The 1,003-nt window shown below is 57.8% G+C and overlaps 2 protein-coding genes across 5 annotated transcripts in view; one reads left to right on the plus strand and one right to left on the minus strand.

The window, feature by feature from the left end:
• arl16 (ADP-ribosylation factor-like 16) overlaps positions 1–676 on the minus strand; it is a 16,543-nt gene extending 15,867 nt beyond the window's left edge. Inside the window, exon 1 of the mRNA XM_043715009.1 lies at positions 231–676. Coding sequence (XP_043570944.1) covers positions 231–291 — 61 coding nt within the window. The 5' untranslated portion in view covers positions 292–676. The remainder of the gene's footprint in view (positions 1–230) is intronic.
• Positions 677–705: 29 nt separating this feature from the next.
• Positions 706–1,003, plus strand: part of hgs (hepatocyte growth factor-regulated tyrosine kinase substrate) — a 53,650-nt gene continuing 53,352 nt past the window's right edge. For all 4 annotated transcript variants that reach the window (XM_043714998.1, XM_043714999.1, XM_043715000.1 and 1 more), the window contains exon 1: positions 706–757. In XM_043714998.1, coding sequence (XP_043570933.1) covers positions 721–757 — 37 coding nt within the window. In that variant the 5' untranslated portion in view covers positions 706–720. The remainder of the gene's footprint in view (positions 758–1,003) is intronic.

The raw sequence follows: 1,003 nt of genomic DNA on the forward strand, positions 1-1,003 counted from the left end.
GACCCTCTCTCTCTGGGATGATGTTTTAGACTGACCCTCTCTCTCTCTGGGATGATGTTTTAGACAGACCCTCTCTCTCTCTCTCTGGGATGATGTTTTAGACTGACCCTCTCTCTCTGGGATGATGTTTTAGACAGACCCCCTCTCTCTGGGATGAATTATTGAACAGGGTTTATTTTAATTTCTGGTTTTCTCTCGGGGGGAAGGCCCAGCCTCTGGTTAAAGGATATTGTGCAGCCTCTTGAGCAGCAGAGTCTTCCCGACCGCAGTGACTCCCAGCAGCAGACACATGGCTCCAGTTCCGGACTTTATGGTTTTATGGGGATGTTGGTTGGTGATTGTCCCGAAACTAAAATTAAAAACATTTTAATTAAACAGATCCCCGTGACGTCATAGCGGCGCGCCCGCCGACTCTTTCCGCTTTAAACATTTTCACATCCACCGGCCGCTTCCTGTCTCCGTCTCCGAGTCACCGCCGCTTTCCGCCAGTTAGTCATTTATCGAGTTAGTGATTTATTTTCAAACTGATCGGTTTTGTTGTGATGTTCTCGAAGGGAGTCCGTGCTCGCGTGACGTCAGTCAGCGGCGCCCACCGGCTGCGGGAGGACCCCGGGAGTGACCGGAAGTAGCTGGCTGTGGAGGAGCCGGGGTCGGCGGCGGCTGCGACAGAAACAGAAACAAACCCCCGAGAGCAGCGGCAGCGGCGGCGGCGGCAGGAAGATGGGGAAAGGCAGCGGGGCCTTCGAGAGGCTTCTCGGTGAGAGGAGGGGCCGGCCGCGGCGATGGCGATGATAATCTTCGGCCTTCTTTGTGTTTCACTGCAGAAGTTTCACAAACAGAAGCCGGAGGCTGGGGGCTGGGAGCTTGGGCCTGGGGCTGGGAGCTCGGGCCTGGGGCCTGGGGCTGGGAGCTCGGGCCTGGAGCCTGGGGCTGGGAGCTCGGGCCTGGGGCCTGGAGCTGGGGCCTGGAGCCTGGGAGCTGGGGCCTGGAGCCTGGGAGCTCG

Source organism: Chiloscyllium plagiosum, chromosome 24, assembly GCF_004010195.1.
Source record: "Chiloscyllium plagiosum isolate BGI_BamShark_2017 chromosome 24, ASM401019v2, whole genome shotgun sequence".
Classification (NCBI taxonomy): Eukaryota; Metazoa; Chordata; class Chondrichthyes; order Orectolobiformes; family Hemiscylliidae; genus Chiloscyllium; species Chiloscyllium plagiosum.